Source organism: Dipodomys merriami, unplaced genomic scaffold (assembly GCF_024711535.1).
Source record: "Dipodomys merriami isolate MVZ:Mamm:240054 unplaced genomic scaffold, mDipMer1.0.p SCAF_28, whole genome shotgun sequence".
Taxonomy (NCBI): Eukaryota; Metazoa; Chordata; class Mammalia; order Rodentia; family Heteromyidae; genus Dipodomys; species Dipodomys merriami.
In genome coordinates, this window is record NW_027204270.1 from 19,501,000 (window position 1) to 19,513,902 (window position 12,903).

The 12,903-nt window shown below is 47.2% G+C and overlaps 1 protein-coding gene across 3 annotated transcripts in view; it reads right to left on the reverse strand.

The window, feature by feature from the left end:
• LOC138838410 (protein DDI1 homolog 2) overlaps window positions 1-4,985 on the reverse strand; it is a 41,733-nt gene extending 36,748 nt beyond the window's left edge. The window contains exon 1 of one of the 3 annotated variants that reach the window (XM_070037881.1): window positions 4,667-4,980. In XM_070037881.1, coding sequence (XP_069893982.1) covers window positions 4,667-4,804 — 138 coding nt within the window. In that variant the 5' untranslated portion in view covers window positions 4,805-4,980. Of the gene's footprint in view, window positions 1-4,666 lie in introns of all 3 variants that reach the window. The other 2 variants (XM_070037884.1, XM_070037883.1) reach the window with 2 other exon arrangements.
• Between the last annotated feature and the right edge of the window lie 7,918 nt (window positions 4,986-12,903).

The following is a 12,903-nucleotide window of genomic DNA, read 5'->3' on the forward strand; positions in this document are numbered from 1 at the left end:
CTGTATCCTTAATCGTTTTCTATTATTATAAGTTTTCTGTAATTTACCAGAAACATATACAAGAAAAACACCTGAGAAAATAAACTTGCCCAAACTAACTACAACATGAAGTTTCAGTTTCTACTAGTTCTACAAACCACAGGGACTGGGAAGGTGGCTCAGTGGTAGAGTGCTTGCCTTGCATGCATGAGGCCCTGGGTTCCATTCCTCAGCACCACATAAGCAGAAAAAGCCAGAAGTAGTGCTGTGGCTCAAGTGGTAGAGCGCTAGCCTTGAGCTGAAGAGCTCAGGGACAGCGCCCAGGCCCAGAGTTCAGGCTCCACGACAAAAAAAAAAAAAAAAAAAAAAAAAAAAGCAGCAGCATCTCAGGGAGTTCAAGCCCCAGGACTGGCAGAAAAAGAAAAAATGATCATCTTTCCATTTGTTTACTAAGGTACAAGTGATACTGACATGAAAGATGGATTATAAGCCCATAATCCACCTCCAAGGTGGGTATAATGAAGGAGACTGGGTCTAAGCAAAGCCATTAATTAATAGAAGACATTCTTTAATTTACAAATGTGTTTTGAGTTGATAAGCTCCACAAAAGTCTTATTCTGTTTAGATAATTCTTTTGCTGGTGTCAGTGGCTCACAATTGTGATTCTAGCTACTCAGGAGGCTGAGATCTGAGGATCTCCGTTCAAAGCCAGCCTGGGCAGGAAAGCCTGTGAGAATCTTCTCTCCAATTAACCACCAGAAAACTGGAAGTGGTGCTGTGGCTCAAGTGGTAGAGCGCTTGCCTTGAGCTGAAGAGCTCAGGGACAGCACCCAGGCTCAGAGTTCAGGCCCATGACCAACAAAAAATAAATAAAATGAAAAATTAGTTCCTCTTTTTTTTTTTTTTTGGGGGGGGGGGAGGGTTATTCCTGAGACTTGAACTCAGAGCCTGGGCTTTGTCCCTGAGCTTCTTTTGCTCAAGGCTAGCACTCTACCACTTCAGCCACAGCTCCACTTCTGCCTTTTCTGTTTATGTGTACTGAGGAATCAAACCTAGGGCTTCATGCATGCTAGGCAAGCACTCTATCACTAAGCCACAATCCCAACCCAGATGATTGATTCTTGATTACCTTTAATTATGTCATTTGAAAAAGCCAGGCACTGGTGGCTGTAATCCTAGCTACTCAGGAGGCTGAGATGAGTATCGCGGTTCAAAGCCAGCCCGGGCAGGAGAGACTGTGAGACTCCTATCTCCAATAAACCACCAGAAAACCGGAAGTGGCACTGTAGCTCAAGTGGTAGAGCGCTGGCCTTGAGCTGAAGAGCTGAGGGACAGCGCCCAGGCCCAGAGTTCAAGCCCCACGACCGACAAAAAAAAAAAAAAATATGTCATTTGATTTGTTTTGGCTTATATTTAACATCTTTGTTAGATCTAAGTGTTCACTTTTTAAAAATTTACTTTTGTGCTCCTATCTGAGCTGCTTTCTATTTTGTTAAGATTAATTTCTATGCACTTTATATGGTTTTTGGCCATATAAGCTCTGTTAGTTGTATTCAGGGCAGTAGGGCTTTGTGACAGGAGTCTCCTTGCCACCAGCTAGGAAAGACTCCATATTCAGTCTTTTAAGTGGTGGCTTCTATGTTCTTACAACTGAATCTACCTTGCAACAATAGGAAGAAACAGAATACTACAACTTTCATTCCCATTTATTTTATCAATCCTCAAACTGTTTTGTTATTTTTTCATATACAATATGTATTAGTCCATGGGTATAATGTAGCTGAATCACAAAGCATAATAAATGCTGCATAAACATGCACATACAAAACATAAAGGACCATTTATATATAACACAGTAATGTATTATATATATTCGGAACATGGAGGATGTCCTGACACATCTCAGTGATACGGATTTATGAAAGAACATGTCTGGAGACCAGTGTGATCTGAACACACAAGGAATATTCAGGAGCCAGGCACCGATGACTCACAACTGTAATCCTAACTACTCAGGAGGCTGACATCTGAGGATGGCAGTTTGAAGCCAGCTGGAGCAGGAAAATCCACAAGATTCTCATTTCCAATAAACTACTCAGAAAAAGCTGTGGCACTGTGGCTTAAGTGGCAGAATGCTAGCCTTGAACAAAAGAAGCTCCAGGACAGTACCCAGGCCTTGAGTTTAGGGACTGTTGCGAGGAGGGGAGTAGATTATTCAAAACAACAAAAGTGCACTTACCAGGCATGGCTGACTCACACATGTAATCTAGCAACTCAGGAGGCTAAGATCTGAGGATCGTGGTCAAAACCAGCCAGGGCAGCAAAGTCCACAAAGACTTTTATCTCAAATTAACCAGCAGAAAGAAGTAGAGGTGTGGCTCAAGTGGTACAATGCTAGCCTTGAGCAAAAGCCCAGGAACAGTGCCCAGGCCCTGAGTTCAAGCTCCAGGACTGGCATTGCCTCTCCTCCCCTATTTCCCCTCAAAAAGTCCTTATAGAACTGAGTCAGGAATGGGAGGTGAAGAAATGAGAAGGGAAGTGACCCCAGTGAGATAAACAGATTAAGAGAATGGAGAGGAAGGAGAGCAGAGTCCTGGTAGGTAAACCCGGGTAAAAACTATGTTTACTTCTATGATTTGATGGAAGGAAATGACTCAAGTGTCTGGGGTGGATCCTGTTCCTGCCTGATGGACAAGCCAGTGAAAGAAAACCGACCACCAGACATCTTAAAATAGACACTATGCTGTCAGGTTACAATAGAGCCAACAGAACAAACTTGAAAAACAGGCCGCTGTTTACAGCTACCAAATCCCGGTTTAACACTAGTTGGAGCCCAGGTTTCTTTATGCTAATTTGGCTTGGGAAGAAAGCAAATGCCAGAACTTTGACATAATGAACAAGGAAGAATTTGGAGCCAGCCTAACTGCTCAATTATAAATGTATTCCTAAATTTCCAACTGGCAGAGGGCAGAGCCTATCTGGATCATACAACCGTCTTCCAATCCAACACCCCTTTTAATCCACTTAAACTTTTTGTTTAATCTGAGTAATCTAGAGTGCAGCAGGTTGGAGGGGCAGCTGGGCATTGTGTAAGCAGTACTTTCACAAGACCTGGATTCAACCCCTAGAACTTCACACACACAAAAAAAAAGGCGTGGAGAGAAACAATATCAATTTCTGTTCTTTCCTAAATCTTAAAAAAAAAAAATCACATCTTCATTTTTTATTTCTCCAACCAGCTAGTGATTACAATAGGTGTAAATTAGTAGCCAGAGGGAAAAGAACCATTGAGAAGTCACCCTGAAAATCTGGTTTACTTTCCCCTCTCTTTCCTGGTTCCCCACTGGTTCCTGAGTTTTTGTGGATTAAAAGAAAAAAAAGCTGAGAAAACAAACCCCTTAAAAACCAATTTCTTTGTGTAGATTTTGCCATACTACATAACTGACACCTTGTGCCTTGGAATAAATTCTTTCCGAACTGAGTTTATGCTAAGGTTCTAAAGTTCATACTGTGTACTTCTGAAAAAAATATTGACACATTTGTTTATCGTAAGCCAGGAAAGAACAAGCTGTAGTTGGGCAACCGTTTTTGGAACTACTTCATAACTGCAGTAAAAATCGAGATTTACATTCTGAGACCTGGGAAGTCTTCTGTCTCCTAATGTTTAGACATTATCAAGTAGAAAGCCCACTTTCTCAAGGTATAACCTAAGGGATGGCTGTAATGCCTACAGTTGACACCCATTCTGTTTCATAATCATAGTGGCAGCCCAACAGCACTTTGAGAATAAATTACGTTGATAATTAAAATGTAAGACAGCTTAACTCCTTTCCCCGCAAGCAGGAGAGGGTAATGAAAACCAAGTCCCATGAAGAAGAAAGTAAACAATTTTCAAGCTAATATCCTTATAAAGCACTGAGCTTTGAACCGACTCAACTCAACTGTGAACTGAATTGTGATCCGAAAGAAGGTGGGACTTGGCTTGCCACCAGAAAAGGATCGAGAGAAATAAATAGCTTAGGTTAAACTGATTACTTTATTATTATTATTATTTCAAAAAGAATCTATCTAGAAAAGCCTGCGGTGACAAGAATAAGCACTTTTAAAGACCTCAAAACCAGACAGTGTGTCTCAAACTTTCCCACCCCCCTCACCCTAAAGTGTCAATCTGCACGTTTAAAGGTAAACTGCGTATATTTAAGCAGGAACTCTGCCCAAGCAGCAGATGGATGTCTCTCTGCCGGGATCCAAACTGGTATTTCTGGTTGGAGAAGCAGGAGTTAAGCACTCTGATGCTTGCAAAACCCGTGGCTGTTAATTGGGTCCACGGTGACACCCCCCAAAACTCTGGATCGAGAAGCGAGAAGGGGCCCGAGAGCCGGAAGTCTGGGAAGGATGGAGGGAGAGGTGTCCACCGAACCGCCCGCCGTGCCCCTCTCTGCACCGGGCGGGGGGTGGGGGGGCCGCCGGCGGCCGAGATCTCTGTCCTCCTCCTCAGCCCCCAGCGCACGCCCGGGACGCGTGGGGGCAGCCGCCGACGCGGACCTCTCCGTGAGGGCTGCGGGGCGGGCGTGCGGGGCGTGCGGGCGGGCACGAGGCTGTCTGCTCCCGCCACCCCTCCCAACTCCCCGCCCCCCCCCGGAGGCCCCGGGCCGGGGAGGCCCCGCTCGCTGCCCGGCGGGCGTACCTGGCTCTCGGCGGCGGGAATGCCGGACTCGAGCTCACACAGCGCGCGGAAGTTGTGCAGCTCGAAGTCGGCGTCGACCTGGAGGGAGAAGGTCACCTCGGAGAGGTCCCTCCGCACACAGTACACGGTGAGCAGCATGGCCCGGCCCGTCCGGCTCGGCCCGGCCCGGGCGCGGGGCGGAGGGGCGGAGAGGCGGGGGTGGCGGCGGGGCCTGGAGGGCGCTGCGGCGCACGGCGCGGGCTGCTCGCTGCTGCCCTCCCTCACACTCGCTCGGCGGCGCCCTCCCTTCCTTCTCCTTGCCTCCCTCCCGCCAGTCGGCCCGCCCGCCCTCACGAGCGAGCGCCGCCGCAGCCGCCACCCGCCTGCGAGTCCGTCTGCCGGCCTGCCTCCCACGGCTGCCGCCAAGCGCGCCCGCCGCTCCGCCCCGCCGCAACGCGGCTGCCGTAAAGCCCGCCCGGCTCTCCCCAGGTTTTCGCGACAGGCAGTCGGGGGCGGGGCCAAAAAGGGGAGGCGGGAAGCCTGGAGAAGATTGGAGCGTGCGGGGGGAGGGGCGTGGCCTGCGGGCAGGAAACGTGGGGCGGGTGGGGGTGGGGTACAATATTGGCTGATTTAATAGTAACCCAACTCCAAGAGACTCCACAATCTCATTATATTTATTTGCTAATTTATGCATGCTGGTTCTGGGACTTGAACCCCGGTCCTGGGCCCTGTCGCATCGCTTTATCTGCTCAAGGAGCTACCACTTGAGCCAGAGCTCCACTTCCGGATGTTTACTGGTTACTTGGAGGTAATCGTGTCATGGATTTCTCTACCCTGGCTGGCTTCCAATCGTGATCTTCAGACCGCAGCCTCCTGGGCAGCTGGAATTACGGGCATGCTACGCAGCCTCCACATTCACATTTATTCATCCAGCAGTTTATAAAGTCCTTGTAGTGAACTAGGCGCTAAGGATACTATAGATACCCATACATGACCTTGCCCTTAACTATCGACCTAGTACTGCAGCTAATAACTAAGCAGATAGTTCTGAAATTTACTTCTCTCGAGGTAGAAATGGAGGCTCATAGAGATATTAATTCACTTTTGTCTTAATGATGTACCATGAAAACCAAAATCATGAGTCTGTCTACAGAAGCCAACTAGCTCTCTTGCCTACCTGTCCACTCAGCCTCCTGAACTTGTAGCTACATTGCTGGCTCACTTCCTCTAAGGCTCCATCCCTCTATTTTGTAAATACGTTTCTTCCCTCTTGGACTGCAGCTGTTTGCCAGCCCTGGTAGCCCCCAGTATCTAACACAGTGCCTTTACTAGGCACAGATTCCAATCTACTCAGTAATATTGGCTACTTTAATGACCTAGTTAAGACTATGTAGTAGAGAACCAGACAAGAGGATGGATGAGAAAAGCCAAATTGAGAGACCAATATAAAAATAGAGGTGAGAATAGCATTTCCATTTACTCCCACTCCCCTGGTCCAAGGAGCTGGACCCTCTTGTGTAAAAGGAGGGAAACAGGAAGAATGGCTGTGGATGCAGGTAAGTAGGTAGGTATGGTGCGAGAAAAATGGAAAACTCCAGCTGAAGTGTGTGTGTGTGTGTGTGTGTGTGTGTGTGTGTGTGTGTGTGTGTGTGTGTGTGTATGTACTAAGCCTTGAACTGAGGGCCTGGGCATGCAGTCCTTTGGCTTTTTTGGTCAAGGCTGTCACTCTACCAATTGAGCCATAGCTTTACTAGCATTTTAGTAGTTAATTGGAGATTAAGAGTTTCATAGACTTTTCAGCCCTGGGCTGGCTTAAAACTATGATTCTCAGTTCTCATCCTCCTGAGTATTATAGGATTATAATACTGGTGCCCAGCTTTAGAGCACTTTCTTTATCATGACCAAGGACTTGAGTTCAATACCAAACACAGAACAGCTAGCCAGAATTTGGAATCCTGCACTAGACCAACAGTGCTACCAAGAATAGATATCAGTTGGGCACTGGTGGCCATGCCTCTAATCTTAAGTACTAAGGAGTCAGATCTGAGGATCACAGTTGGAAAACAGCCTGGGTCAAAAGTACTTGAGACTACCATTTCCAATTAACCAGAAAAAAGCCAGAAGTGAAAGCGAGGCTCAACTGCTAGAAGGCCAGTATTCAGAAAAAAAAAAAAAAAGTGAGGCCATAAGGCTCTGAGTTCAAGTCCCAGTACTGACCAGACACACACAGAAAATAGGTCTCAATCATCTATCACTGCTATGTTAAGCACCTTAGAAATGATTTCTAACATTTACAAAGTTTTCACTTTTTGCCAAGCATTCTACTAAGTACTTTGTTTCAAGTCATTTAGTCCTCAAAAAAATCCTATGAAGTAGCCAGGCTACTTCATCCTATGAAGTAGCTACTCAGGAGGCTGAGATCTGAGGATTGCGGTTCAAAGCCAGCCCAGGCAGGAAAGTCCATGAGACTCTTATCTCCAATAAACTACTCGAAAATTGGAAGTGGTACTGTGGCTCAAGCGGTAGAGCACTCGCCTTGAGCTGAAGAGTGCAAGGACAGCGCCCAGGCCCAGAGTTCAATCCCCACGACCGACAAAAAAAAAAAGAAGAGCCGGGCGCTGGTGGCTCACGCCTGTAATCCTAGCTACTCAAGAGGCTGAGATCTGAGGATCGCGGTTCAAAGCCAGCCCGGGCAAGAAAGACCGTGAGACTCCTATCTCCAATAAACCACCAGAAAACCGGAAGTGGCGCTGTAGCTCAAGTGGTAGAGCGCTTGCCTTGAGCTGAAGAGCTGAGGGACAACGCCCAGGCCCAGAGTTCAAGCCCCACGACCGACAAAAAAAAAAAAAAAAGAAAAAAAAAAGAAGAGTTGGCCCTGTGGTTCAAATAGTAGAGCCCTAGCCTTGAGCACAAAAAGACTCAGGGATGGGGCCAGGAATGTGGCTTAGTGGTAGATTGCTTGCCTAGCATGCATGTAGCCCTGTGTTCCACTCCTCAGTACCACATAAACAGAAAAAGCTGGAAAGTGGTGCGTGGCTAGAGTGGTAGACTCTTAGCCTTGAGCAAAAGAAGCTCAAGGACAGTGCCCAGGCCCTGAGTTCAAGCCCCACAACTGACAAAACAACAAAAATCCTATGAAGTATCTCCATTTTACAGGTGAAGAAAATGAGGCACAGGAAAAAATAGTCTTTTGCTGGGGGCCAGTGGCTCACACCTATAATCCTAGCTACTCAGGAAGCTGAGATCTGAGAATTGTGGTTCAAAGCCAGCCTGGGCAGGAAAAATCTGTGAGACTCTTATCTCCAATAAACCACCAGAAAACCGGGAGTGGCCCTGTGGCTCAAGTGGTAGAGTGCTCACATTGAGCTGATGAGCTGAGGGACAGCCCCAGGCCCAGAGTTCAAGCTTCACAACGAATGAAAAAGAAAAATAGTCTTTTGCCCAGGATATACAAGTAAATAGGAGCTCCATGATTCAAACCAAGCTATCTAACTGAACCCACAGTCTTAACCACTATGCTCCACTGCTATGGATAGGACCTCATTGTATTCTAAATAACCCTAGGGGAATGATGGCTATTTCACGTATAAGGAATCTGAGGAAACTTAATAAGTTCACACAGATATTGAGTAGCAAACTCTCCGAACTGAAGAATAAGACTATCTATTTCGTGTGTGTGTGTGTGTGTGTGTGTGTGTGTGTGTGTGTGTGTGTGTGTGTGAGCATGTGCACACACGCACACAAAACAGTACTGGAGCTTGAAATCAGGGATTGATGCTCTCATATGGCTTTTTCATCCAATGCTGGCACTCTACCACTTGAGCCACAGCTCCACTTTCAGCTTTTTGCTGGTTAATTGGAAATCTGAGTCTCATGAACTTTCCTGCCCAGGCTGGCTTCAAACCTTGATCCTCAGATCTCAATCTCCTAAGTAGCTAGAATTCTAGGCTGTGAGCCACCAATATCTAGCCTAACCTGTAACTGTTAAGAAATGCTCCACTTAGGGGCTGGGAAGGTAGCTCAGTGGTAGAGTGCATGCCTTGCAAGCATGAGGCCCTGGGTTCGATTCCTCAGCACCACATAAACAGAAAAAGCTGGAAGTAGTCCTGTGGCTCCAGTGGTAGAATGCTAGCCTTGAGCTGAAGAACTGAGGGACAGCGCCCAGACCCAGCATTCAGGCCCCACGACTGGCAAAAAAAAAAAAAAAGAAATGCTCCACCTAGACTTTAGGTGTGAGGCCCATTTTCTTTTCAGAGAGACTTTTCTTTTTGCCAGTCCTGGGGCTTGAACTCAGAGTCTAGGAACTGTCCCTGAGCTTCCTTTGCTCAATGCTAGTACTCTGCCACTTGTACCACAACACCACTTCCAGCCTTTTCTGTTTATGCGGTACTAAGGAATGGAACCCAGGGCTTCATGCATGATAGGCAAGCACTCTACCCCTAAGCCACATTCCCAACCCCAGACATATTTTTTGTTTTGTTTTGTTTTGTTTTTTGGGGGGAGGGGTCCGGTCGTGGGGCCTGAACTCTGGGGCCTAGGCACTGTTCCTCAGCTCTTCAGCTCAAGGCTAGTGCTCTACCACTTGAGCCACAGCACCACTTCCGGCTTTTTTCTTTTTTGCTTATGTGGTGCTGAGGAATCGAACCCAGGGCCTCATGCATGCAAGGCAAGCGCTCTACCACTGAGCTACCTTCCCAGCCCCCCAGACATATTTTTATTCTGCAAGTTAGTTCATACTATTGCTATTGGTTGATGACACAATGAGATTTCCTTTTCACCAACTAGGCATAAAGGAACAAGAAAGGGCAAAAAGGAGAGGAGCCAAGGAGCCCCTTTCCTGGCTCTGGTGCTCAAAGCAGCCTCTCACTGCCTCCCTGATTCTAGCACATAAAAAGCAGTAGATAGCTGCTACATTTTACTATTTTACTTGTGTGTGTGTGTGTGTGTGTGTGTGTCTGTCTGTCTGTCTGTCTGTCTGTCTGTCTGTCTGTCTGTCTGTCTGTCTGTCTGTCTGTCAGGCCTGGGACTTGAAATCAGGGCTCGGGTGTTGTCTCTGAGTTTTTTTGCTCAAAGCTAGCACTCTACCACTTGAGCTACAGTTCCACTTCTGGCTTTTGAGTGTTTAATTGGAGATAAAGAATCTCCCAGATTTTTCTGTCTGGGATTGGCTTTGAACCATGATCCTCAGCTCTTAGCCTCCTGAGTAGATATGATTTACAGAAGTGAGCCACCAGTGCTCAGTTTACATTTTACTCTGTTTTGTTTTTGTTTTTGTCAGTTGTGGGGACTGAATTTATGGGCCTGGGCTCTGTCCCTGAGCTCTTAAGCTCAAGACTAGTGCTCTACCACTTGAGCCACAGTGCCACTTCCAGCTTTTTCTGCTTATGTGCTGCTTAGGAATCGAACGCAGGGCTTCATGCATGTAAGGCAAGCACTCTACCACTGAGCCACCTTCCCAGCCCTACATTTTACTCTTTTCAACACAAAAACTTTCCATTTCTTTGGCTAGCATACTGTGTTTTGTGTAATGAAATACCAGCTCCCTTTCTTGCTTATCTTTCTTAAGATTTTTCTTAAGGGGCTTGAACTCAGGACTGGGGCACTGTGCCTGAGCCTCTCTGTGCCCAAGGCTAGTGCTCTACCACTTGAGCCATAGGGCCACTCATAGCCTTTTCTGTTTATGTGGTACTAGGAATGGAACCCAAGGCTTAATGCATGGTAGGCAAGCACTCTACCCCTAAGCCACATTCCCAGTCCAAGGGACAAATACTTGTGACAAGAACCTAATCCATCCCCAGGCAACAATAACTCTTATGGTGACACAACCCCACTATACCAATTCTGAGATACTGATCTGTTGGGTCTTGTCTGTCCCACGAAAGACAGACGGGGTCCAAGGAAAGGTAAGTGCGGCCCCTCGCCCATTCCCCAGCCTCCCTCAGCGCGGGAGACAATCAGATGCAGCGGGGAGTCATATCAAGCAGGAAGAAACTCGTTTATTAACAAAGAGCAGCCCTTTTTAAAGCAAAAAAGAGCGGTGGCATGGCAGGGGAGGAAGAGGAACCAATCACTGTCAAAGTCGCACTCTATCATGCACCTAAACTTCCACGGGCTGGTTACGCACTGAACGTAAAGCAAATTGGGCTCTGCCCACTCTACTCTCTCTCAGCGCCATCTTTGCTGCCCATGAGCTCTACAGTAAATCGGGCTCTGCCCACTGAACTCCCTCTCAGCACCATCTTTGCTGCCCATGTGCCCTACACTGATCTACTGGAGGTAGCTTCGACTAAGACTGCTTATTTATGCATACTTCTTGTCTTAAGCCCCAATTCTTCTTTTTTTTGTTTTTGGTCTGGTTGTGGGGCCTGAACTCTGGGCCTGGGCACTGTCCCTCAGCTCTTCAGCTCAAGGCTAGCGCTCTACCACTTGAGCCACAGCGCCACTTCCGGCTTTTTTCTTTTTGTTTTTGGTCCCGTCGTGGGGCCTGAACTCTGGGCCTGGACGCTGTCCCTCAGCTCTTCAGCTCAAGGCTAGCACTCTACCATGAGCCACAGCGCCACTTCCAGCTTTTTTTTTTCTTATGTGGTGCTGAGGAATCGAACCCAGGGCCTCGAGCATGCAAGGCAAGTGCTCTACCACTGAGCCACCTTCCCAGCCCCCGGCTTTTTTCTTTTTGCTTATGTGGTGCTGAGGAATCGAACCCAGGGCCTCAGGCATGCAAGGCAAGCGCTCTACCACTGAGCCACCTTCCTAGCCCAATCCCCAATTCTTCTATTTAAATCTCAAGCTCATAACAGTACCAGGAAGATGGCTTGAAATGCTTACTCTCCATCTTCCTGCAGCCAAGTTTGAATAAGTCCCCTTTTTCTACCCTTTGCCAAAACAAGCAAGCCTTTTTACTTCGCACATTGGGGTGAGTGGCCAGCTCTGACACACTGGAGCCCCCTAGAGTGATCCTCTCTGACCTGGACACCAGATTGATTCCTACAGGCAAGATGAGTCCCACTGTACTCTGAGTTAACCCTTTCCAATGAACTTGAACTCATTGGGTATTTAAAAAAGTTCAAGTGCTGGGTGCTGTTGACTCACACCTGTAAAAAAAAAAAATGGGGCACTGGGAAGATGGCTCAGCAGTAGAGTGCTTGCCCCTCATGCATGAGGCCCTGGGTTTGATTCCTCAGCACCACATAAACAGAAAAGGATGGAAGTGGCACTGTGGCTCAAGCGGTAGAGCGCTAGCCTTGAGCTGAAGAGCTCAGGAACAGTGCCTAGGACTAGAGTTCAAACCCCATGACCACCACCACCAACAGCAACAACAAAAATCACATAATTCTGAACTTGGTTCATCAGATGCCATGATTTGCTGACTCACCAATTTGAGGCTAGAGATCAATCAATAAGTATTTTGCTTGTTAGAACCAGCCTAGACAAAAGTACAAAATAGGGCAAAGTTCATCCTCAGCAAGTTCAACTTGGTGCCCCTTCCTCTGCTCCTAGGCTTTTTCTCCACCTGACTCTCCTGAGTTGTCTAGTGTTCCTTTTCTTTTCTTTTGTTGGTTGTGGGGCTTGAACTCTGGGCCTGGGCACTGTCCCTCAGCTCTTCAGCTCAAGGCTGAAGAGCCACAGCACTACTTCTGGCTTTTTTTGGCTTATGTAGTACTGTGGAATCGAACCCAGGGCCGCATGCATAAGAGGCAAGCACTCTACCACTGAGCCAACTTCCCAGCCCCTAGTGTTCCTTTTCAAAACTGTTCTCTGTTAGGAAAATGGAGGAAAAAGGAAGGAAACAGGCTGGACTTGATCTTCCACAGGCAAGGATTGTTTACTGAGTCATAACAGCAAGGGGCACAGCCTTCTCTAGGGCTTGGAGAATGAGAAAAGAGGTGGAACAGGAGTTGGGCTTTTATGAGATCTGAGCAAAGAGGCAGAGGTTAATGAAAAAGCTATAAGGTCTAGGTTGGTGGGGATGGGGGTTTCAGTTGGGCCCACAATGGAATTCTTACAGCCAGGTTTAGGTAGATTGCCCTGCCTGTGCCAGGCAGTCTTTGCATATTGTTTGGTAGCTTGCCTGGTATCTGTATGCCCCTGAGAAAACAAGGTGGGAGTCAAACCTTCATAATCTATCTTTGGATGCATATCCAAGAATGGGCCAAGAGAGGAGAGACAAGTCCTTCATATAGGGTCTTTGGATACATAAAAAGAATGGGCTGAGAGGGGAGCAACATGGAGTTATAAGAACAAAGCAGATTCCCATCATT